Genomic DNA, 23,090 nt, shown 5'->3' with positions numbered 1-23,090 from the left:
ATTGTTGCAATCACTACAGTCAGCAGTGTTCGTCCACAGGGTCATAATCTTTGATGGAGTCAAGCATGCTGTATGCCTTCTTTATTAGCCTATTGACTTATATTGCAACTTTTAGGGAGCTATGGACTTACACTCCAAGATCCTTCTGTAAATCAATGCTCCTAAGGGTCATGCCATTTACTGTACACTTACTTCTTGCATTTGACTTTTTAAAATACATAACCTTACATTTGTCCAGATTAAACTCCATCTGTCATTTCTCTGTTCAACTTTCCAACAGGATATAGAAAATTTGCAACTTTTCTATATCCTGCCATATCTTTTGACAACCTTTCATGTGATCCTGAATTCCACAATTTTTAAGTCTGCAATCACTAATCAGACTACCTACATTTTCATCCAAATCATTTATTCATTTCACAAATAACAGGGTCCCAACATTGATCCCTATGCAACACCACTGGTCACAGACCTCCAGTCAGAAATATACCTTTCACAACTACCCTCATCTTCTGTGATCAAGCCAAGTGTGTATCCATCTTATGTGGATCCCATGTCACTTAATCTTCTGGACCAGCTTACCATCAAGGATCGTGTCAAACGCCTTGTTAACGACCACTGCCCTTCCCTCCTCAATCACCTTCATCATTTCCTCAAAAAACTGAATCAAATTTATGAGCTGAAGTGGGAGGTGGCACAGGGCAGGGTGACACTAGGCACACGGACACACAAGATGGCCACTGAGCCATATGTTGGCCACATGACACACAAGATGGCCACCAGACCACAATATGGAGAGAGACAGCAGAGCAAACACAGACACTGCATGGGGTGACCAGAATGCCAGCACAATGCACCCACAACCTAGTTGATTAGTTTAAGGTGGATGTGGGAGAGAATACACATGAGTAGCGTATACTGCCCGCCGAAGTGTCTGGGTCCAGCTAATACCTTTGATAGAAATGCTAACTGTTTGTTATGAACTCAATATAAAATAATAATTGTCTTACTCAGGAAGAGTGATTGGCACCCATTACTACAGCAAACTTGACAATGTTTGCACTGAAACTGACAATGACCGTGCTGAAATTAACAAAGGCTGCGCTGGAACTGACAACGACTGCACCGGAACAATCAACAATTCTGCAATGTTACAATAAACAAGCTATGTTGCAAAGACAATAACCTCATCACTGACCTATTATATTACAAAATGTATAAAAGTATCTTGACATGTGCTCCAGGTGGAGAGAAGCTGAGCACTGTGCGGTTGGTGTCTTACTCCCCAGAGTTCCAGTATTTCCTTGTACAATAACCTCTGTCGTTGAACTCCGACTCTGACTCCGAGGCTAGTGATTTTCCTCATAACAATTGGTGCTGCGAGCAGGGTTCTTATTACTGGTATCCTGGTCAAAGGCCACGATCGGGGGACTGGGATAAGAACTAATTTGTTCCTGCAAACAGGAAGAGTCAGACCGGGCCAAAGACACAGTTTAAAAAGATATACCAATTGTAATATCCAACCTGCTACAGCACTGAGTTAAAAAATGTAAGTGCATGTCTGTGGAGAATTAGTGTTAACTGTATTAACTGTTGTAAGAGCCTGTTGCTTGTGCTGAAACAGCCAGAGGACAAGATAGTGTCTGTCTCAAAAACCCTGCCCTAAACCAGTTGTTAAGAGGGGCTTGCTCCCCCCCCACCAGACAACAGCGCAAAGGTTGAGATTTGAAGTGGGAATTGAGGTGCCAAGGGCACTAGGAGCCATAAAACACAAGTGGCAAAGTGGGATTACATTGGACTCTGTAGGGGTGAACAACAGAGTCCAGTTAGAGTTTAAGCTAAAAGTCGGGTGCTGTTTGTCCTTATAATTTCCAATGTGGTGAGGAAGAGGAGCTGATCACTCTGACAGAGAGCCAAACCTCAGTGGAGCGCATGTTACCAAGGTGGGGAGCGTGGACACTGTGAGTAATCTGTCAGCCCACAGTAGAAAGACAAAGCTTGAATAGTGGCGATGGCCAGGAGAGTAAAGAGTCCCACTGGTAGAGAGCACACCGGGCTAGAGGTAGGTTTCTGGGCGTATTGGGAGGTGTTGGTTCAGTAGAGGTGGCTAGGAAGGTAGAGGGCTCCTGGTAGAGAGCACACACTATTGGGCCAGCATTCCCAGCTGACTGGTAAGTACCGATTGGTAATGGTGGCCAGGAGGGTACAGAAGTCCCACCGGTAGAGAGCACACCTTGGTAGGAGGCTGCTATGGCCATACGGACAGAGCTGGGACAGTACAATTGGTCAAGGGGTAGAGGAGACCCCACTGGTTAGGAACACTTTACTTTTAGTGGTATCCGGGGAGTACACAATCTGCGAAATGGCAGATCAAAGTTTTAAGGGGGATACTGCAGATTCCCTTATGGAGAAATACAAGGCAGATCTACAAGGGTTGATAGAGCAAATGAAGAAAAGTGGTTGGGATCCATCCAAAGCATTAGAACAACAGATACAGTGGGTAGATAAACAGAAACGGAATAAAACTAAAAAGGTAGGGTAACGTTAGTGTCCCAATTAGCAGGCCTAATTGAACAAGTGAGTGTGTCCACGAGTGGATGGAGAAAGGACCAGGAACAAGTTTAAGAGCTGTAGGATTGAATACAAGAATTGGAGCAGGAGCTGAGCAGGGTCAACAAAAATTCCGATGTGGATTTGCTTCCTCCCTATGAGAACATCCAGCAGGAACCAACTGCTCCCTCTATTGGATGAACCGTGCAAGAGTATAACTAAGCACCAGTTATTAGAAGAACTGACTTACAGCCCAAAGCGAATTATAGACCCTTCACCCCAGGAGAGAGGCAGCAGGTTATGGCATCCCTGGACAAATTATGGCCCCAGAGCACAAACACCAGGTTCTGGGAAGAGCTGGATAGTGTATGGGTAGGGCACCACCTACACCTGAGGGCCATACACCGGGCGGCCTGCCCAGCAGACAAGTGGAGACAGGTAGCTGGCGGACCCGACCTCACAGCAGCCTGAGACTTTAGGGGAGGACGGTGGACACATGTTGTCGCCCTTACAGCTGAGCTAGATGCCCAGGAGGCCCCCTTCGCCGACTTTAAAGAGGAAATCCAGAGGGTGCTAGGAAGTGCTCCCACAAACTGGAGCAAGATCACAACCACGAAGCAACTTAAAGGGGAAGGAGCCTCTGAATATGGGGAATAATTACTTAGGGTTTATCAGGAATGCTCAGGGCAAGCAAACCCCGATCGAAGGGACCAGGGATTCATCCGAGCTTTTAGAGATGGGCTCTCTCGTGCTCACCAAGCCATCCTGAAAATGGGAGTAATAATGTCCCAGGATTATGATGATCTAATTGAGTGGGATAGCGGGGTGCAGGATACAGAAGCCCCCGCAACAAAGGCAAGACCTGACAAAGCAGCCCACCGGAATGGAAGTGAGAGTAGAATAAAACTTGCCTGCCACAACTGTGACTGGCAGGGACACTTTGCTAGAGAATGTAGGGAACAATGTAAAATAATTCAGCCACCACAACAGAACAGGACACATGGAAGCAGTGTGCTGGGAAAAGCATGAGGCACCCCAATCACCACCCGGAACACTGTGGAACCATGGGAGTCCCAAGGTCAGCAGAGCTGACAATCAGCTGCCTCCGTTCGTGAGGGTAAGGGAGAGGAGAGAATTTACGTACCCGCAGTAGTAGGAGGGTGGAAATGAGAGATGCTAGTGGACACAGGAGCCACTGTATCCATCACAAACCTACCCTTACACCACACAAACAAAATGATTCACTGAACTGGGGTAGAAGGGGATAAAACACCAGCTTACCTAAGCAAAACTACCCACGTAGAAATAAATAACATACATATTCCCATGAGATTCTATGTATGCGAAAATAATGAGGGCACCATAATGGGCAATGATCTCATGAGAGAATATAATGTTCTAATCGATTGTACAAAAGGGAAATTGGTTTGGCCCAGACAGGATGGTTGAAAGACCGAACTGGGAAACTTACAAGTCACCTTGAAACTATTGAAGTGGCTACCGTCACCAGTAGGGACTGGAACCTTGGAAAGGGGGGTGTCAGAGCCATCTGTGCCTCCATCCCCAGAGCCTGGGCAGAAACAAAGTTCGATACAAGTCTAGTTAACATAGACCTGATAAGGGTTCCCGGACATGAGCATAAGCCTCACTGCCAATACCCAGTAAAACTCGAAGCAGAGAAAGCGGTTGGCGGAGATAGTAAAAGGACTAGTGAGACAGGGAATCCTGAGAGAGACCACAAGTAAAACTAATTCCCCAACGTGACCAGTAATAAAGCCTGATGGGAGCTACAGGCTCACCATTGATTATACAGGACTAAAAAAGGTCACCCCCAAATTGCACCCATTGTAGCAGACCCCTCCATCATTTTAAACAGCTTGGCCCCCGAACATGATTTTTTTTTTACTGTTTTAGACATAGTCAATGGGTTCTGGTCTATCCCGTTACACTGAGTCCCAGAATAAATTTGCTTTTATAGTAAGGGACAGACAGTACACATGGACTTGCCTGCCACAAGGGTTCCACAACAGCCCCACTATTTGTCACAGGGCGATGTGTGACATTTTGAAGAGAATAGATTTACCAGAGGGTAGCACTGCCCTCCATTATGTTGATGATATCCTAATTGCCCCAGAGTCCAAGTTAAGACACCAGGAAGCTTTATGTCTAGTATTACAGGAATTGGCAACTGCAGAATGAAAAGTAAGTCCCACAAAGGCACAGATTGGCAAAACATAATCTTCTCTCTGGGACACATTATATTCCAGACACTCAAAGAAATGCCCAACGACTGCAAGGAGGCAATCCAACAGATGCCATGACCTGCCACTGTCAGGGGAGTCAGAAAGGTCTTGGGGCTATTCAACTACAGTCGGTGCTTTATACCCGAGTTTGCAAAATTAGCTGAACTGATCCAGAGATTAATTAACTGAGGCAAGCCTGCCTTGGAACCTCTAACCTGGGGGGGGGGGCAGAACTGGAGGAGGCATACAGTCAGCTTAAAACACGACTCATATCGGCCCCTGGGCTAGGGCTGCCAGATCCCAGCAAAGGTTTTCACATCCACTGTAATAATGAGGGAGGGTTTTACTCCATAGTGGTCACCTAAGACCAAAGTGGGGATATAGATGGGGATGGAGATAGGAGTAGGCTAAAGGATACCCCCTAGACACAGCTGAGGAGACCCTCTTCATGGATCGGTCATGAAAATATGTAGCATGGTCACCCCAAACAGGACGGGCTGTGGTAAATGATAAGTTAAAAACAGATATGTCTGGAAGGATTGATGGAGGTCATACATACAGGTAGCAGAACTAGTAGCACTCACCAAAGCACTGGAACTAGCAAAAGGAAAAATTGTGAATATAATGCAGACAGTCAATATGCCTTCAGCATAGTCCATGACTACATGGTGGCATGGGGTAGAAGAGGGTTCACTACCGCAGGGGGATCCCTATCAGACACCAATTAAGATTTCAGGCACTATTGGATGCCAGTGAACAGCTAAACGATGCTGCAGTAATAAAAAGGAAAAAGTGAGGTCTGCAGGTGCTGCAGATCAGAGCTGAAAATGTGTTGCTGGAAAAGCGCAGCAGGTCAGGCAGCATCCAAGGAACAGGAAATTCGACGTTTCGAGCATAAGCCCTTCATCAGGAATTTCCTGTTCCTTGGATGCTGCCTGACCTGCTGCGCTTTTCCAGCAACACATTTTCAGCTCTGCAGTAATAAAAATAAAAGCCCATCAAAAGGAGCTAGCAAGAAAGCTCAGGTTGGTTAAAATTCAAAGGAAACCACACAGCAGACGGAGCAGCTCAGAAAGCCCTCGATCAAGAAACCATTGACGAGGCTGCAATAGCAAAAGATGCTATCCAAATTCAGCAGCTACAGGAGGACATCCCACAGGAAGAGAGAGAGAGAAATGGGACCTGAAGGGAGGATGGTGTCTGGGGATGAGCAGACAAGGTGGTAGCACCAGTGTGTATGCAGAACACATTGCTTGAACTGCACCTTGGGCTCTCCCGTACAGGTAGAGAGGCCATGATAGCAAGCCTAGGGAGACAGTGGTGGTGGAAGGGGATGGGAAAACATGTGGCCAAGTACTGCCACAGATGCATGGTTTGTGCACAACATAACCCAGGGACACCCATAGAAGTTAGGATGGGACACCAGCCCAGACCAAGGGGACCCTGGGAACAACTTCAGATAAATTTTAAAGGCCACTACCACCCTCCCGTGGGAAAACATACTGCCTGGTCATCATAGACCAATTCACCCAGTGGGGAGAAGCATTCCCAGCCAAAAGCTGCACTGCGACCACTGTGGCCAGAATATTAGTGGAGGAAGTAATCCCGAGGTGGGGGGTGGGGTACCTCTCCAGATCGATTCTGATCAAGGGACGTATTTTACAGGCAAGGTCATGAAGACTGTCTGCCAATTACTTGGCATTAAACAAAAAATTTCACATTTCCAATCACCCCTAGAGCTCAGGGATAGTAGAGAAAATGAATAGAAATTTAAGAATACTTTAGCTGATGCTATGCAAACCTCAGGCAGAACATGGGCTGAAGTGCTGTCAGAGCTGAAAATGTGTTGCTGGTTAAAACGCAGCAGGTCAGGCAGCATCCAAGGAACAGGGAATTCGACGTTTCGGGCAAAAGCCCTTCATCAGCAACACATTTTCAGCTCTGATCTCCAGCATCTGCAGACCTCACTTTTTACCTGAAGTGCTGTCAGCCAGATTGATGAAATTTAGAGCCACCACGAATCAGGCAAGTGGGCTAAAACCACATGAATTAATGAGTGGGAGAGCAATGCAGTTTCCGGAGACAATAATCACAGGTGGCGCTGATGTGGGTACACGAAAAGACAAAATTCGGCCCTTTGTGATAGAATTAAATGCCCAGTTGAAAGAGATGTGGAAATCTGCAACTGATAAACAGGACAAAAAGGACAAGGCCGGGGAATTCGAAATCTTCCCTGAGGTCCCAGCAGCCGGAAGCCGTGTCCTGGTGCAAGCCCTGCCTGACAAACCAGACTTTGCCCCAAAATGGGATAGGCTATACGACACGACAATAAATGGGGGCCCCTGTGCCTGCGTAGATACTAAAGGAGAAAGCATCTGGAAGCACTGGACCCAACTGAAACCGTTTAAAGACTCCAATGACCAAACTAATGTAATTGACCATTCCCCAGGTGCAGGTAGGAATGGCAGACGAGACGGTCAAAACACAACAGAACAAACCACACAGAAGCACGACTGCACTTCCTAGCGAAAACAAAGACTCTGACAGATTGCTTTATTTAACTGCAAAATGTATATACCTGTAATGTATTTTACTGTGTTTAAGTGTTGCGACTATTGGGATTTGAAGATAACCTCTTCTATAAAACCCACCTACGCATCTACGTTTGCATGAACTGAACTGAACTACCTGCTACCCACTGGTATGATCAGTAGAATCCCGATTTGTGGTCATCCTGGTATGGGTAGTAGGCACCTTGGGAGCGCCGTGTAAGGGCAGATAGGAAAATACCAACGGGCAGTCCAGAGTAGATGTGTGTAGCTGGGCAGGACCACCGACCCATGGGTCCCCCAAGCCTCAGGAAGGGAAAACCTTTAAAACCTGGTGATTACCCACTCTGTTTCACAGGGGAGGGACGGGGATGTATTTATGCCCTGGTTCCCAAAAATGACTCATGCGTCCAGACACAATGCACTTATCAGCACTGTACAGTCAATAGGGAACAGTTTACCTGTAACTGCAGCGAGCAGGCATGCTTGAATGTGACCATGGGCAGATAATTCATATGTGGTCAGTGCAATGGCACCCATGTCAGCTCTGCCACCTGGACGTAACCGTTTGATACTTACCACCTGGGAGGAACACCTGGGGATCGGGTGACATAGGTGGACAGACAAATGGAAGGACAAGACAATGTATGTTATCGAGCAGCGAAGGGATTTGTTTTTCTATTTAAGGGGACTGATGCGACAGACACCTCAGACCTCCCAAACCTGTTTGTGGTGGGGACAATTGCACCCCTTACTGTACCATGCCCCACAGGGCACATGTTCAGAGAAGATAGTAACCTGCTCCATCAGTCAGGAGTTCTGTGCCGACAGGCAGATCCCCATCACTTTGGGGTCATCATTGGGATTTGGATTCTTGGGATCTCTAACTGTGGAGTTGGGGGGGTGGTGGGGTGGGTGGCGCAGCAGGGGTCATCAGTGCTAAAAAACAAAATTACCTTGTATGTGGCCTGACTATCTTAGGCAATAATACCTCAAAAGCTCTGGAAGCAATTAATATAGAGCTGGCTGAACTCAGACTCTACACACAGCAGACACAGCAGATACGTGATGAATTATCAATTAGCACAGCAAGGGGGAGTTTGTACAATTATTGGTGACAATTGTATCAAACATGTTATTGATTACTCTCATAACATTACAGAAGCCATCAAGAATATTCGAAACCAGCTGGATAATTTTTGACAGGAAGCCACAATTACAGACAGATGGTTAAATTGGTTGCTAGATAAATCTTGGGGACCCTATTTGGCACACAGGATAGTTCTCCTCATTGCACTCATGCTGGTATTCTGTGTGGGCGTTGGGTGTTTAAAGCTCTGCTGTAAGGCGCTACTGACGCAAACTGTGCCAGCAGCGAGTGTCAGCATGAAACAGCCCCCAACGAAATTGGCACTCAATGATACCCCTCGGGAGGAGGACCTCCGAAAGATGACCTACATCTACATGGAAACTGGATGGTCTGCAGGAGATCTCCGAAATCGCCTCCTTGACCACAAAGGGAGGAGTGAAATGGGAGATGGCACAAGGCAAGATGACAGTAGGCTCACGGACATACAATATGGAGAGAGACAGCAGATAATGCGTTGGGCCACCAGAATGCAGTCACAACCTAGTTATTAGTTTAAGGCGGGTGGGGGAGAGAATACACTGGTAGTGTATACTGCCCGCCGAAGTGTCTGGGTCTAGCCAACAGCTTTGATAGAAATGCTAACCATTTGATACGGACTCTATACAAAGTGCTAATAGCCAGGGTACCCGTGGAGAGAAGACTCACAGCTGACCACTGTGATGTTGGTGTCTCTCTTTCTCTCTCTCTCTCTCTCCCTCCCCAGAGCTCCAGTATTTCTTTGTACAATAAACTCTGTCGTTGAACCCCGACTCTGACTCTGAGGCTGGTGATTTTCCCCACAACAGAGATAAGCCATCCTCCCCATTAAGCCATGCTGACTATCCCTAATATGTCCACTCATCTTAAAATGCGAGTAAGTCCTGTCCTATGAATCTTCTCCAATAATTTCTCTGCCACTGATGTTGGACTCACTAGCCTATAACTTCCAGGATTATCCCTATTGCTCTTCTTAAACAAAGGAACAACACTGGCAATTCTCCAGTCTTCTGGGACATTGTCTGTGACAAAGATCTCTGCCAAATCTCCAGCCATCTCCTCCCTTGTTTCCTTCAGTATCCTGGGATAGATCACACCCTGGGGACCTATCTGTCTTAACATATTTCAAGACACAACAACATCTCCTTCTTAATGTCAACATTCCCCAGTATATCAATATACCTCTCTCTAATCTTATCATCATCCCTGACCCTGTCCTTGATGAATACCAATGTGAAGTACTCATTAAGGATCTCATCCACTTCCTCTGGCTCTATGAATAAATGCCTTCTTTTGTCCTTGAATCGTCCTACCCTTTGTGGGTGGCACGGTGGCACAGTGGTTAGCACTGCTGCCTCACAGCGCCAGAGATCCGGGTTCAATTCCCAACTCAGGCGACTGACTGTGTGGAGTTTGCACGTTCTCCCCGTGTCTGCGTGGGTTTCCTCCGGGTGCTCCGGTTTCCTCCCACAGTCCAAAGATGTGCGGGTCAGGTGAATTGGCCATGCTAAATTGCCCGTAGTGTTAGGTAAGGGGTAAATGTAGGGGTATGGGCGGGTTTCGCTTCGGCGGGTCGGTGTGGACTTGTTGGGCCGAAGGGCCTGTTTCCACACTGTAAGTAATCTAATCTAATCCTTTCCCTAGCTACACTTTTGCTCCTAATATTTTCAATCCTACTTGCCGAGACATTTCATGCCCTTTATAGCCCTCCTAATTCCTTGTTTAAGATCATTTCTGCTTTTTTAATACTCCTCAAGGGCCTTAGTTGAGAAGAAGATAGAGGAGCACTTCAGCTGATAGAAAGGATGCTGTCTCCTGTTACGCATCAAATAGCTTTAAGTCTAATTAATCAGTATATCATATCTAAACTGCATCTAAATAAATTTCATAAATTATCTGAAAATTCTTTATGGATAGTCAACAATAGTTCAAGTCCCAAAATCATGTAAACTAACTTTACTTGTTTCGTTATCATGTAAAGAGGCGATGACAGTGAGTAGCATTAGAGATCAGCCAATTTTCTCCAACAGATTAAATGGAGCACCTCTCCTCACATGGTCAAATGCTATGTTGAGATCCATGAAGACAATATCTAATGGTCTCCTATGCTCATTATATATCTCTTGGAACTGTTCGACTGAAAAAAATCATGTCAATTTTAGATCTTCCAATTCTGAAATCACAATGAACTATTGGTAGATTTTGCACTCTGATAAGAGTGACATTAGTGTGCTATGATAATGGTTACAATCACTGTGGTCAGCATTGATCTTGCACAGGGTCAAAATCTTTGACTGATACATACATATCCTTGGGCAAATACCCCTCCCACTAGCAGTGAAAGACATGTTTGTGCACACACAGAAGCGCTAGTTTGCTAAATTTGGTGAGTTTAGCCAGTATAACATCAGCATTGGAGTTCTATCCATGACAAATAAGCCAATAGTAGGTTGACTTTCTATCATGTCTTGAATTTTCTCAGTGAATGGGTCCACTCTAGCTAACATACAACTCAAGGCTGTGTTCCACTCAGGTCTCCAAATGTTTATTGAAATCAGTGATGACCTCCTCTGTCTTTGCTCACAAACACATTCTCTGTTTTGAAGGGCATCTCAATATGTTAGCCAACTTGGAACTAATACTTATTGGTACATTCCCTGTTGTGTTTTGGACTTTATTTTGAGAGATCTTAATGGATTTGGAGTGTTCTCATTTATAATTACTGAGAGTTAATTGTTTGGTCTCAACAACAATTTTCATCACCAATGGGATATGATGATGCTTCTGACCAACTAGGCTAGCATCTGACACTGTTGTTTATGCCAATTGAGTTTACATCACCACACTCATAACTGCTATCTCTCATGCTGTGTTAATGCTGCACAACGAAACTTGAGAAGGTTCAAGTAGTCAGCATGTTTTTCCTCTTGCTTCCTAAGTGTTAAGAATATGTAATTGTAGGTACAGCCATAAGGTATGTTCTACCTCACTTTGGCATGCTGTGTAGAATATGAAGCAATATCTGCCCAATTGAGCTATGGAACTGCTGGTTTTTAATCTGGCTTTGAATAAAAAAAACCTTCAAGGGTTGCATCCTCATCCTGATGCATACTAAGTAGGATCTGTTCACAATCAGTGCTGTGGTAGCTACAACTGTTGAGAATACTGTTCAGTGAGCCACATCTAGTGAAGATCATATCCAGCTCATGACATTGTTCAGATCTTGGATATTATTAGGACACCTTGTGGCATTGTTTGTTTTGAAAGAAGGTGTTAATTACACAAAGCTTGTGATAGCAGCAAAGCTCAAATAGTCTCTGCTCATTCTCATTTATCTTTTCCAGTCTTAATATCCATGGCAGGAGAATCAATCCTCATAGTCTGTAACTTTCCTTCTGATGAAATCCCTTACTGGATAGAGATGTTCTGAGTTATTTGATAGCAGTGTCAGGCTCCTCTTAGAACTGTCCTTTCAATATCATAATGGAGCACAGCATTGGAACATAGGCCCTGTTTAAGTTGAGAGGCAGATTGTCAAAATGTGTCCTGTACTCATTTGTGTTAGGATCTATTACAAAGAATGTTGAGTTCCTTACAGTGAAGCCTACATATTGCTCAGTTTTCCACTGAACTCTCCACCTTGCCAAATTAACATGGAAGGTGGAATTTTATGAGGGTATGGGCGATGTTGGCCATGGTGAGATTTGTGGCAGAATCAGATGAGAGTTGACCTGTCTCAGCATCAGGAACATCTCACTGCATTTTTCATCATTTTGTCAAATGATGAAGTCTGCCTTTTGTGGGCAGCCGTGAGTTGCCAATTAAATGACAATTATTGATGTTTAAATACCTTATTAATAGCACAACTCACCTCATTACTATTCTGGTTATTATCTTACCAAGCTAGATGTTGAGAACCTTGACATGGAGATCTGGGCAGGGAACCTGCTGCTGGTTGAGACTAGCCTCCATGTTGCTAAACAGCAAACAGCATGTCAGGGCAAGATCCATGGCCACCAAGCACTCCTCATCCACAGACATTGACTTCCAACATTTGCCAACACCTCACAACCATCAGGGAACATTTCTGATTTATTTGCATGTGGCTCAGGGTGCACAGATCTGCATTATAGGGTGCACTGTCAATTAATATTGAAAGACTACTGTAAGGTAGATTAAGTTGGGTTATCAGGTTGGCATGGACGAGTGGGACCAAAGGGTCTGTTTCCATGCTGTACATCTCTATGACTCTGTGACTCTGTGACACTTTGCATGTAGGCAGGCACCCAGCTCACGAACTGGACTGTGTTCCATCTCAGTGCTGCTTACCTGCTCTCTTAGCACCTACTAGCACGTTTGCACCTATCCATACCTTAGCTTGTCTTATCTGTTGTGTCAATTAGCACAATCATAAAATCAGGCAGTTTGCCTTTCTGGTCACAGGCCTCAGTAAAAATGGCATACATCCTGCTGTATGGCAGTGTATTGTGTCAATCTCACACCCATACCATTTATCAGCAACTTACATGGCAAACACACTGCAACTGTCATTTCCACAGAGGAGTAGTTCTCACCAAAGTCCATTCAGGTATCTATCAGTCAGGGTAAGTCAAGGACAATCTTAGATTCCACTCCAGGGGATTGACCATGGTCAGGCGTCTAATTGGGGTGTTCTTGGTCAGGAGGTCAGGAGGTCAGTGCCTTTGCAGTTCAGGGAGTGGTTCCATGGCAATCACAGCTGTCTTGTGCATGTTATTGACCAGCTGCAGGTTGTCCATCAATCCTGTTCCCACTATCCTAACATTCACAATTGTTGTGTATTAAAGAGTTGGCATCTGTTCCCTTTTATTTTACTAATTTGCCTGAACAGTGACTCTAAGTTCTAAGCTTCCGTTGGATATGGTATACTTAGAATTCAGAAGGTGTTGATAAAGTAACCCACAAGAGGCTGGATAGAAAAATAAAAGCATGTTGAATAGGACATAATACACTGATATGAATTAATAATTAGCTAACAGACACAAAACAGAAAAGGTCATTCCTGTGACCAGTGAAGTTCAGGAGTGAGCACCAGTTGTTCACTGTATGTGTGTGTGTTCCTTAAATGGTGAGAAGTTCAAAGTGTAGATATACAAAAAGACATAGGCGTCCTCATCAATAAGATACTGAAAGCTAACATGCAGATGCAGCCATTTATTTGGAAGACTAATAGAATGTTAGCCTTCATCGCAAGAGGATTTGAGAACAGGAGTAGCAAAGTCTTACATCAATTGCATAAGTTAGACCACAACTGGAGTTATGTGTGCAGGCTTTGTCTCCTTATCCCAGGAAGTATATTATTACTATAGATGGAATGCAATGAAGGTTCACTAGACTTGTTCCAGGATGGCAAATCTGTCCTGTTAAGAGAGATGGGCAAACTGGGGCTGTAATCTCTAGTGTATTGAAGAATGAGAAGTGATCTTATTGAAACTGATAATATACTTAAAGGGATAGACAGTCAGTTGTAGGCAAGATCTGGTTGGGGAGTCTAGAATGAAGGAACACATAAAAATAAGGGGATGCCACATAAGTCTGAGATTAGGAAATTGTTTTTTACTCAGAGGGCCATGAACATTTGGAATTGTCTATTACAGAAGGCTGTGTAAATTCAGTCGTTGAGTCAGTCTAAGGTGGAGATTTGCAGATTTCTGATCACTAGTTGTATCCAGGGCTTTTGAAGATGGGGTGGTAAAAGGCATTGAGGTATTTGATTAGTCATGATCTATTGTTGATGGGGATGGGTCAAAGGGCGGAATGGCCTATTCTTGCTCCTAAGAGTGATCCCCATTTCCTTCCTTTTTGCTGTATGTAAGAAATCTGCAATGGAGCTGCAAGTGACTGTAACCACACCCAGAGCGTGTTTCATTCTGTGAGGGAAGTGTTTCACATTCAAGCCTTTCAGAGTGCCACAGCGTTACACGGACATCCATAAAGTACAGAAGAAAGACAACAGCAGGCAGTACAGGGACTTTGATTCTTTGGCATTAATTTGCTGTGTGGATTGCAAATCGTGTCCCAAAGCACCTTTGGCAACATCATGCAGGATCAGTAGCCAAATTCAGTGGGAGAGTAATACATCGATGCATAATGCTTCTGACATAGTTGCCCAGATCCATGGGTTTTGTTGTTTCCATAGGAGTGGACCCAATTATCACCAGTTAGGACCAAGATTATCTCCTCAGAGAGGACCCATCCCTGGCCTTGCCTCTCTTTACCCTATTAGAGGCAATTTCTTCTGGAAGGAGGCAAAGGATGGGATTGAGTGAGTTGAAATTAGCTGGCAAAGTTGTTAGTGCTGGTTCAGGTGAGGGAAAGGTGAAGTTTCCTAAAAGTGTAGTCTACACAGAGGCCATGCAGGATTAATAGGATGAGAGGTTGGGGTGGGTGAAAACAAGTGAGGAAAGATGTTGCATGCAATAGTGAGAGTGGAAGACCAGGAGCTTTGTGAAGAGGTGAGTGCAGTGGCTGAGATAGAATGAGTTTGAGATAGAAGATGGTAGCACTTCCTCTTGTGAAATGGGAAGATCCATTGATTTTCTTCCCTCACTGCCGGGCACTTCTCCGAACTATGGAGATAATGCTGATTTGTATGGCAACTTTGACCCAACTGGCAAGGTTTCCATGTTGTGGCTTCATAAGCTAGTCCCGGGGAAAAAGCACTGCCCTCCTCTCCATTACCCTGTCCAACAGGCCCTTCAGGTCCCTGACTGTAAAACATGGTGTCAATTTCTGCTTATGTGCCATAGCTGCGGAAAATTACCTGAAGTATGCAAGGCTCCTTGAGACTGCTAGCACTTGATCGAGTACATAACTGCCTTTTAAATACAGTGTTAGGGCTAAGAATCTCAGGATGTTGCAGCAGTTCAGGAGGTTGTTCAGGTGGAGGAGGTGTCCTAGTGTGTATTATTACTGGATTGTTAATCCAGAGACCCAGGTAATATTCTAATCCCACCATGGCAGAAGGTGGAATTTGAATTCAATAAATATCTGGAATTAAGAATCTAATGACTACTACGAATCCATTGCCAACTATTGGAAAACCCCATTGATTCACTAACATCCTCTAGGGAAGGAAACTGCCATCCTTACCTTGTCTGGCCTATATGTGACCCCAGACCCACAACAAAGTGACTGACTCTTAACTGACTGATAGGCAATAAACAGGCCCTCATCCTGTCCAAGAATAAAGTGGTAAGTACTTCCAAGAACAGCATGACAGGTGCCATAGAGACATGGCACATTGTTAATGAAACAGGTTTAGCATGTCAGCATGGGAAAACTTGTTAGGCCTCACAGAGAGGCCCCCAGAAAGATAGGGAAAATTCTTGCATCATGAGCGTCTGGTTATTATGCCACGCTCAGCTTATTAATATCTCAAAGGAACATTAATTGGGTTTCAATACTTGAATCACGAGAGTTGAATTCCCATAAAAAAATTGAATTTAGGCCCATCTTTTTATTAAAAGAGATTATACATTTGGATCTAATAATTTTAGTAGCATTATTTTATTTTATTCTTGCATTTAGATGTTGTGGATATTTGCATAAGTCCCCTATCGCAATTCAGATAAAATGCTGCAATCTGAAATAGTAACTGTTCCTCTCTCCATACATGTTAAGTATATCACCATTTTCTACATTATTGTATTTTCAAGATGTTTGTCAAAAAAACTATAATTGAGATCAGACTAAATAGGAACAAAGAAGATCTTGCCAGCTATTCTTTTTCAGAAGAATGAGAGGCATTGGGGGCTATGACCTATTCAAGATGATTGTGGTCAGATGTGGCTTACAATGCCACCTTCAAAGAGCAATCAATACTGAATGAAAAAAAGAACAAACCTCAACCCAGAGACAGAAGAAGATGACCATTTGTCTTTTGTGAGTCTGTGAACTTGCAGCAAACAGATATCATATTTTACCTCAGAACTGTTATTTTTTCTTTGTCATATTTCAAGAGTGATAGCAATATAAGAACATTTGAAATTAGTACAGGTGGGGGTCACTGTTTCACCTGGTTCCCATTTCCCTCAATGCATCTAGCAACAGAAGTACAGGAAAAATGCATGAACACAGTAATAATACAAGATGCTTAGATATGGGAATACTTGTAATTTGGAAAGTACAACAATAAAGATTCTGAATGTACACCACCAAGTTTACTGTGAGGCAATATTGCGAAGTTGAGCATAGTAAAAACAGCATTTAAAATTAGGCAGAATGTAAATTGTATGTATCTTGGCAACCTTTCTGAACCACATGAGTTTCTTTCTCATCTGCTCCCAGGCAACACTGTGGAATGATGTTTACTCTTTTTGGTCGCTACATCTAGACTGCTTTAGTGTTGTTCTTCAGAGATGTGTATTCTCTGTTTAAAAACATTATTTCCTGCATCTTTTGCTGCGGAACATCTAAAACTGCTTCCTAGAAGATTGTTAATTATTATATTCATATTACTGCAGGCATTTTCCCTTTAAAAAAATACTTATATGCTGATGACAGTCATTTCCAATTTGTCATTGCTGAAAGTTCAGTGGTATTTGCAAAACAAAGAATCTCACATAATTGTGTGAAGCCAACTCATTGCCTTCCAAGTGCAGAGAATAGCAGACCTCCTTACTCACATACAAATTTGACATTCTGGCTATGATTTTAAAGGAAAATAAATTTATGCAATCCCATACCTTAGCTTCTGATATGGTTAGCTCAACCCGAGCTACATTCTCTTTCTCTCTGAACAACTGGATACGGCTCAGCCGACCAAACTCTGCCAGAATAGTGGTGAGATTTGTTTTTAGGTCTATAACATGGCTGATTCCGTGTTGTGGCCCAACTAACAGCGTCATTTCTGATTGTCTTGCATCCTGTAAGGCAGCACATTTCACATTTCAACGAGATGAACAATAACATTGCAGAGTTCATGTTACAGTGTAATGTAAAAAGCTTTCAGTAAACTATTTCATGGGATTTTTCACTTTAATGTTGATGACATTAACTTTATATACTCTTTTAGCAATATCAGCACATGAATACATAAAGGTTTTGTATGAAATTCTTTGCTCTATTAACTTAGTCATGAACTAATTTATTTTAAATTGCTTAATGCTACTGTTGAAATAACATGTCAGAATATCAAATGCTAACATTAAGAAGGTCATTTTCAGTTTGGGTGTAGGTGTGAAGTTTGATTGACTACTGAATGACTGCCTATTACACATCTTGTCCAATTTCACTTTCCATTGACTACGATACCAGTTCCAAAATGGCCAATTTTCTCTCCAGGATCCAAAGTGATAATGACCCTGTGCTTGTCCACTTGTAGAAACAACAAACATTTCTAGGTTCTCAAAAGTCGCTTACAAGCATTGTGTGAAGAAACCATGCAGATGTTAAAAACAAAGAACAGGACATTCTTTTGAGCTGCCCATTTCACTTCTTCTAGCTTTGCGACAGTGGGACCGATCCTATTTATACACAGAAATGAGTTGCATTTGTGAACCACATTCCTCAGCTTCAGAGTTTGCGCAAATCACTTTACAGCCAATAGGTCCATTTGAATTATAGTCACTTTTTTTAATGTGGGGTGTTTGATTATACAAACAATGGAACTTTCATCAGCTTGCAATAGAGCTGAACTGGTTCTGAGGAAATTTTGGGTCAAAGTATTAGAATCAGAACTCATATAAAGCAAGTACTCACCATTAACACTTTGCAAATTAGGAGTGGGAAAAGAAAAATTGGACCTTCTAGCGCAATCCCATTGCAGTTTCCATAGATTTCCATTTTGGAAATTAGATGCAAACTAATGTATTGGACTTACCCAGTGCAGGGCTTTATGTGGAGTTCAGCCATTTTATAGCGAACGTGACTATTTTTGCCAACGAAGCATTGGAATAGGGTAAACAGCCTCAATAGCACTCTGCCTTCCATGCGATGACAGACCTTTCCTTCCATTCTTTTCTCTCAACTCTCTTCTTTGTACCTCTGCACTTGCTTAAAACTTGTTAACCTTTTCTAGTTATGTCAAGAGGTCATTAGCCTACAACTTTTCTCTCCATAGATATTGCCTGTATCGCCATTTTCAGCACGAATGAGCCCATCATCAGTATATGTAAATGAGACAATTCAAGGTTTCTCAGTTTCAGTTACTTTTCCCTGTTTGATTACTCCAAAGATTCACTTTTTTCAGAAGATTTGCAGGCTTTGGGTCAAATTTGCCTGCTGACTATGTCTATTTTGCTTAGTACTACCATCACTTCTTGACCTTCCATTCAATATCACTTCAACCAGGGGAAGGTACGGTATCTCTGGTGACCACACCCTTATAAGAACCACCTCTAAGCAGGAAGGAGAGCATCGTAGCATGGAAAAAAGCAGAAACAGCAGCATTTGAGGAGACTGCCCCTTATTCAGTATTAGCTTCGTCGAAAATACAGTCACAGATTAATTCTATGACTGACTTGGTTGTTTTCATATTTCCCAACATTCTTTGTACACTATCCTTAAATAATTAATTAATTGATGCACATCACTGCCAGATTGGCAAGTAATTTTATGGATGTTCCCTTGATGAGGCAGTATACATCTTTCACTGATTCTCCAGCTGGTACACAAGGTCCTGATTCCTCAACTAGATTCTGTCCTGTGGAAATATGCAAAAGGTCAATAGTAGACACACAGGAAGTTGTTATGTAACTGTCATCTTTTCAAATTTGTCTCTGTCTGATATTTCCCTAGATGATAACAAGCTGTTTTGGGAACACTTTCTGTGTCAATGGATAATGACCCTGCTCAAACTAGCCCCAAAATTGATTACTGCCAGGAGATGTGTCAGTTAGGACTCTGCAGACAACTCCAGGTTGTGTTCCAAAACTATCCAGTCCCTGCAACTTTGGTACATCTGATTTCAAAATGAGCTTCTGATTTCACACTTGTGCCATCATTAACGCCGACTATTTCTACCTTTGTAACATTTCTTGAGTCTAGATTAGAGTGGTGCTGGAAAAGCACAGCAGTTCAGGCAGCATCCGAGGAGCAGTAAAATCGACGTTTTGGGCAAAAGCCCTTCATCAGGAAGATGAAGCCTGAAGGGTGGAGAGATAAGTGAGAGGAAGGTGGGGGTGAGGAGAAAGTAGCATAGAGTACAGTAGGTGAATGGGGGAGGGGATGAAGGTGATAGGTCGGGGGGGAGGGATAGGTGGAAAGGAAGATAGGCAGGTAGGACAAGTCATGGGGACAGTGCTAAGCTGGAAGTTTGGAGCTGGGGTGAGGTGGGGGAAGGGGAAATGAGGAAATTGTTGAAGTCCACATTGATGCCCTGGGGTTGGAGTGTTCCAAGGCAGAAGATGAGGTGATCTTCCTCCAGGCGTCTGGTGGTGAGGGAGCGGTGGTGAAGGAGGCCCAGAACCTCCATGTCCTCAGCAGAGTGGGAGGGGGAGTTGAAATGTTGGGCCACAGGGCGGTGTGGTTGATTGGTGCGGGTGTCCCAGAGATGTTCCTAAAGCGCTCTGCTAGGAGGCGTCCAGTCTCCCCAATGTAGAGGAGACTGCACCGGGAGCAACAGATACAACAAATGATATTAGTGGATGTGCAGGTAAAACTTTGATGGATGTGGAAGGCTCCTTTAGGGCCTTGGATAGAGGTGAGGGAGGAGGTGTGGGCACAGGTTTTGCAATTCTTGCGGTGGCAGGGGAAGGTGCCAGGATGGGAGGGTGGGTTGTAGGGGGGCGTGGACCTGACCAGGTAGTCACAGAGGGAATGGTCTTTGTGGAAGGTGGAAAGGGTTGGGGAGGGAAATATATCCCTGGTGGTGGAGTCCGTTTGGAGGTGGCGGAAATGTCAGCGGATGATTTGGTTTATGTGAAGGTTGTTAGGGTGGAAGGTAAGCACCAGGGGCGTTCTGTCCTTGTTACAGTTGGAGGGGTGGGGTCTGATGGCAGAGGTGCGGAATGTGGATGAGATGCATGGGAAAGGAAATTGTGGTCTCTAAAGAAGGAGGCCATCTAGTGTGTTCTGTGGTGGAACTGTTCCTCCTGGGAACAGATATGGCGGAGGCAGAGGAATTAGGAATATGGGATGGCATTTTTGCAGGAGGTAGGGTGGGAAGAGGTGCAATCCAGGTAGCTGTGGGAGTTGGTGGGTTTGTAAAAAATGTCAACTCCCCCTCCCACTCTGCCAAGGACATGGAGGTCCTGGGCCTCCTTCACCGCCGCTCCCTCACCACCAGACGCCTGGAAGAAGAACGCCTCATCTTCCACCTTGGAACACTTCAACCCCAGGGCATCAATGTGACTTCAACAGTTTCCTCATTTCCCCTTCCCCCACCTCACCCCAGCTCCAAACTTCCAGCTCAGCACTGTCCCCATGCCTTGTCCTACCTGCCTATCTTCCTTTCCACCTATCCACTCCACCCTCCCCCCCAACCTATCATCTTCATCCCCTCCCCCACTCACCTATTGTACTCTATGCTACTTTCTCCTCACCCCCACCCTCCTCTCACTTATCTCTCCACCCTTCAGGCTCTCTGCCTGTATTCCTGATGAAGGGCTTTTGCCCAAAACGTCGATTTTACTGCTCCTCGGATGCTGCCTGAATTGTTGTGCTTTTCCAGCACCACTCTAATCTAGACTCTGGTTTCCAGCATCTGCAGTCATTGTTTTTACCTAACATTTCTTGAGCTTGCCCTGAGTCACCTCATCTTCCGCTGAAATCCTCACCTTGCCTTTGTTATGTTTAGATTCAACTATTCCAACACATGTCACTCACGTTCTGTCCTTTGTAAACTCGAGGTTGGCCAAGGTGTGTTACCGTTCATTCACTTATAGCCAGTTCCCTAAGCTCTCTGACTTTAAGCAATGCCTCAAATTTAAAATTCTCAAACTTGTGTTCAAATCCCTCTCTGACCTTGTCCCCTCGGTGACTGTAATGTCCACCAACAATTCAATGTCCCAAGATACCTGCTTTCCTCTCATACAACACTCTCTCTAATCAGGATGATGGTGTGCACTCGTAGCCACTCCCATGTTCCATGCATGGCAACTGGTAGCTTGCAGCTCCATTAGTTTACTAAATACTTCCCTTGTGATTGCAACTTCACTAACTTCCTCTTTCCCTTCCACTTCTCGATTTACAGCTATTACATGGAATATTTTTTGTATGCTGTACAGTGAAGACAGAAGCAGAGTATTTGTAATTTAAATTCTGAGGTGTGTTTCAACTGTGAGTTACCAACATAGACTTCTGGGTAAAAGCATCTACTTTATTTAATGAGCAATGAGAAAAGAAAGAACATTCTTTTCAGAATCTTGTAACTGGAACACGTACCTAAACCATGTGATCCCAGTCATTCAGATCAAACGCATATATTAGATTTTTGAAACAGCTACACTACTCTTGATACTGATTCCTGTAGCTGCATTGTTTTCCTTTTCAATTTCTTTTTGAAAGTTAATATTGAATTTGATTCCCCACCATTTTAGTCATTGCATGCCAGATTAAATTAATATGCAAAACAATTTTTCCCTTCTGGTTCTTAATTATCTTCAATCCAATTTCTCAAAATTCCTGATAATTCTGAACTGCTTTATTAAATCTTTCCTTATCTTCTGTTGTCAAAGGAGAAAAAAAACACTATGTTCTCTTTTCAAAATTGAGGTTCCTCAGCCTTGCACATCTCCTCTGCAGCCTCTCCAAGCATTAATATCTTTTTTACAGTGCACCGCCTAGAATTGTTTGCATATCTGTCTATGTTTAGCCAGTACTTTACACTGTTCTTGCTTTTTTTGTGCCTTTATTATAAAGCCAAGATCAAGTATGCTTAGTGACAGTGGTCATTTTCATATGTATCTCACCTGCATCTTTTTCAACTCCACTGTTGCAAAATTATCAGACAGCTTATCTGACATCCAGTAATGCAGGTGCAGAAATTTCTTCCATTAAATATGGTGAAGGCTGAAGTCATTGTTTTTGGTCTCAGCTCCAAACTCCATTCCCTCACTATCAACTCCACCCCTCTGCTTGGTAATGGTCTGAGATGTAGCCAGTCTATGTGCAATGTGAGGTGAGGTGAAAAAGACAGCCTTTGACATCAAGGCCACATCCAACTGAGTGTAACATCAAGAAGTCCTAGCAAAACTGAAATCAATGGGTATCAAGGGGCAAACTCTTGTTAGTTACAGTCATAATTGACACATTGGTAGATGATTGTGGTTTTTGGAGCTCAGTCATCTCAGCTCCAGGACATCTGTGCACGAGTTCCTCAGAGTAATGTCCAAGGCTCGATGATCTTCGCTGCTTTAACAATGACCTTCCCTCCATCATAAGGAGAGAAGAGGGGATATTCGCTGATAACTGTGTAGTATTTACCATCATTCGCAACTCCTCAGATATTGAAGCAGTCCATGTTCAAATGCAACAAAATACTTGGGCTGACAAGTAGGAAATAACCTTCACATCATTCAAATTCCAGGCAATGGCCATCACCAATAAGATACAATCTAACCACTGCCCCTTGACTTTCAATAGTGTTACCATTGCTGAAACCCCCACAATCAACTTTCTTGGGGTTACCATTAACCAGGA

General features: G+C 43.8%; 1 protein-coding gene across 1 annotated transcript in view; it reads right to left on the bottom strand.

Annotated features, from left to right (window-relative positions):
* The window catches only part of frmpd3 (FERM and PDZ domain containing 3), a 216,096-nt gene that overhangs the window by 39,983 nt on the left and 153,023 nt on the right, over positions 1-23,090 (bottom strand). The window contains exon 11 of the mRNA XM_060831992.1: positions 17,195-17,374. Coding sequence (XP_060687975.1) covers positions 17,195-17,374 — 180 coding nt within the window. The remainder of the gene's footprint in view (positions 1-17,194; positions 17,375-23,090) is intronic.

This window comes from Hemiscyllium ocellatum, chromosome 11, assembly GCF_020745735.1.
Source record: "Hemiscyllium ocellatum isolate sHemOce1 chromosome 11, sHemOce1.pat.X.cur, whole genome shotgun sequence".
In the NCBI taxonomy this organism is placed as follows: domain Eukaryota; kingdom Metazoa; phylum Chordata; class Chondrichthyes; order Orectolobiformes; family Hemiscylliidae; genus Hemiscyllium; species Hemiscyllium ocellatum.
Note: the sequence above shows the minus strand (reverse complement) of the source record. Positions and strands in the feature narration are given on the sequence as shown.